General features: G+C 31.6%; 1 protein-coding gene across 1 annotated transcript in view; it reads right to left on the reverse strand.

Annotated features, from left to right (window-relative positions):
- Nucleotides 1-263, reverse strand: part of LOC107576197 (protein tyrosine phosphatase domain-containing protein 1-like) — a 6,768-nt gene that overhangs the window by 2,230 nt on the left and 4,275 nt on the right. Inside the window, exon 3 of the mRNA XM_016262430.1 lies at nucleotides 68-75. Coding sequence (XP_016117916.1) covers nucleotides 68-75 — 8 coding nt within the window. The remainder of the gene's footprint in view (nucleotides 1-67; nucleotides 76-263) is intronic.

Consider the following 263-nt stretch of genomic DNA (forward strand, 5'->3'; position numbering starts at 1 on the left):
AATTTAGTTAAAGAGAACAAAATTGTCACTTCCTGATTAACTTGCGCTAAATATCATGAAGAAAAACAAAATTTGCTGCATGAGAGGAAAAGATCAGTTATCTTGAGATTGGTATATAATATTTTTCGTATACAATTGTATATTTTTAATGATTGTAATTTTAACAATATTATTAATATTACAAGCTTCAGAGCGCGCAGACGAAACGCGTTCATGTTATCTTATTTTTGGAGCCTGCCGTTTAGGAACGCAGTTCTGGGAGT

This window comes from Sinocyclocheilus grahami, unplaced genomic scaffold (assembly GCF_001515645.1).
Source record: "Sinocyclocheilus grahami isolate Dianchi unplaced genomic scaffold, SAMN03320097.WGS_v1.1 scaffold3327.1, whole genome shotgun sequence".
Taxonomy (NCBI): domain Eukaryota; kingdom Metazoa; phylum Chordata; class Actinopteri; order Cypriniformes; family Cyprinidae; genus Sinocyclocheilus; species Sinocyclocheilus grahami.